The sequence below is a fragment of the Palaemon carinicauda genome, chromosome 9, assembly GCF_036898095.1.
Source record: "Palaemon carinicauda isolate YSFRI2023 chromosome 9, ASM3689809v2, whole genome shotgun sequence".
NCBI lineage: Eukaryota > Metazoa > Arthropoda > Malacostraca > Decapoda > Palaemonidae > Palaemon > Palaemon carinicauda.
In genome coordinates this window covers 79,098,273-79,100,772 of record NC_090733.1, presented here as the reverse complement: position 1 = coordinate 79,100,772, position 2,500 = coordinate 79,098,273, and the positions used below count along the sequence as shown (strand labels likewise).

The window sequence follows — 2,500 nt, the reverse complement described above, 5'->3', positions numbered from 1 at the left end:
GGTGCATTTCTATATCTGCAATCACAAATCTTATTGCAAGAATGATGTCTTCTGCATTATCTGATTGGAAGAGGTTCAATGTTAAATTGTGCTACATTTTTGGAGTTATTCTAATGGCATTAACGCAAATAGGTGAGAAAGTTATTTATCTTTAAAGGATAAGTTTTAATTTACGATGAAGTTCTAACGTGTTGATATGGGTTTTCTTTCCAGATGATTTTTATTTTCTATCATTAGCCTCTACAATTCTTTATATTTATTACTAGTAACTTGTTGTAATATTTTTTTGACCCAAATATTAATGAGATAAACATAAAACAGAGGATCTGGAGAGAATAGCCACTTATATATATATATATATATATATATATATATATATATATATATATATATATATATATATATATATATATATATATATATATATATATATATATATATATATATATATATATATATATATATATATATATATATATATATATACACTGTATGTAATCATCATCATCTCCTCTTACGCCTATTGATGCAAAGGGCCTCGGTTAGATTTCGCCAGTCGTCTCTACCTTGAGCTTATAATTCAATACTTCTCCATTCATCATCTTCTACTTCGTGCTTCATAGTTCTCAGTCATGTAGGCCTGGGTCTTCCAACTCTTCTAGTTCCTTGGGGACCCCAGCTGAACGTTTGGTAAACTAATCTCTCTTGGGGAGTGCGAAGAGCATGCCCAAACTATCTCCATCTACCCCTCATCATGATCTCATCAACATATGGCACTCGAGTAATCTCTCTTATAATTTCATTTCTAATCCTGTCCTGCCATTTAACTCTAAGGGCTTTGTTCTCAAATCCACTAAATCTATTGGAGATTGTTTCATTGTCATACCATGACTCATGTCCATAGAGTAACACCAATCTCAATAAACTTATATATAGTCTGATTTTTATATGAAATTTCAGGCAATTTGATTTCCAAATTTTACTTATTCTAGCCATTGTCTGATTTGCTTTTTTAATCTCTCACTAAACTTTAATTCTAAAGATCCTGTATTGGAGATCATATCTCCTATATACTTAAATTATTCTACCTCATTAATCCTTTTTCCTTCCAATGATATTTCAACATCCGTTGTATACTCTGTTCTTATCATCTGTCTTTCTTCCATTTATCTTCAGCCTAACCTCGTGTGATATTTCTTGCATTCTGGTAAGTAAGCATGGTGAATCCTGTGGTGTTCTGTTAACAAGGACAGCATCATCAGCATACTCTAGGTCTGCTAAATTCCCATCACCAGTTCAGTCCAATTTTTCTCCACCATCTCCGACTGTTCTACGCATTACAAAATCTATGAGGAGGAAAAACAACACAGGTGCCATTACATTCCCTTGGAGTACTCCGCTGTTCACTGGAAATTCATTTGATAAGACTCCATTAACATTAACTTTGCACTTTCTATGCTCATGAACAGACTTAATCAAATTTACATATTTAAAGAGAAATTTCATAATGAAGCAGGGCTTTCCACAAAATTGGACGGTGCACACTATCAAAGGCTTTTTCATAGTCCACAAATGCCATCAAAAGTGGATTTCTATATTCTACGCATAGTTGCACAACATGTCTCAATGAAAATTTGGTCAGTGCCACCACTACCTTATCTAAATCCTGCTTGTTCATCGCTAAGCTTTTCATCAATCTTTCTCTGCACTCTCTTCAGAATAAGCACAGTACAGTGGTACCTCTACATACGAATTTAATCCGTTCCAGAGCCGAGCTTCTTCCAGGCAGAATTGAGGGTCCGTCGAGTTAATCCCACCCAAGCCTGGTCTATGATCTTCAAGCAGTGCACGATGTTGAAGTGGCCCCTCCAAAATTCACGCAAAGTTAAGTTGGTGCTTTGCGTGACATTAAAGCACTGCTTAAATAAGTGCTTGGTGTACAGCTTCTTAAAATTAGAGATGACTTGCTGGTCCATGGGCTGGAGGATAGAGGTGGTATTCAGTGGAAGATACAGCACCTTTATGAACTTGAATTCATCGAAGATATCATCTTCAAGTTCGGGGGGGGGTGAGCGGGTGCATTGTCAAGGCATAGCAGGCACTTTAAAGGCAATTTCTGTTCATGAAGATACTTCTTCACAGAAGGGCCGAAAACTTGATTAACCCATTGCACAAAGAATTGCCTAGTGACCCAGGCCTTCGAGTTGGATCGCCAGAAAACATGAAGCTGATCCTTATCGACGTTGTGTGCTTTAAAAGCCCTAGGGTTCTCTGAATGGTAAACCAGTAAGGGCTTGTCTTTAAAGTCCCCGCTAGCGTTGGCACATAGGGTAAGAATCAATCGATCCATCATTGGCTTATGCCCAGGCAATTTCTTCTCTTCGGCAGTGATGTAGGTTCGACTCGGCATCTTCTTCCAAAACAGCCCGGTTTCATCACAATTAAACACCTGCTGCTCTACGTAGCCTTCTTCCTGCACGATCTTTTCGAAGTTCTTGAC

General features: G+C 37.1%; 1 protein-coding gene across 2 annotated transcripts in view; it reads left to right on the top strand.

Annotated features, from left to right (window-relative positions):
- LOC137647019 (monocarboxylate transporter 12-B-like) overlaps positions 1–2,500 on the top strand; it is a 33,599-nt gene that overhangs the window by 5,083 nt on the left and 26,016 nt on the right. For both annotated transcript variants that reach the window (XM_068380125.1, XM_068380124.1), the window contains exon 4: positions 1–132. This exon is cut by the window's left edge and continues 774 nt beyond it. In XM_068380125.1, coding sequence (XP_068236226.1) covers positions 1–132 — 132 coding nt within the window. The remainder of the gene's footprint in view (positions 133–2,500) is intronic.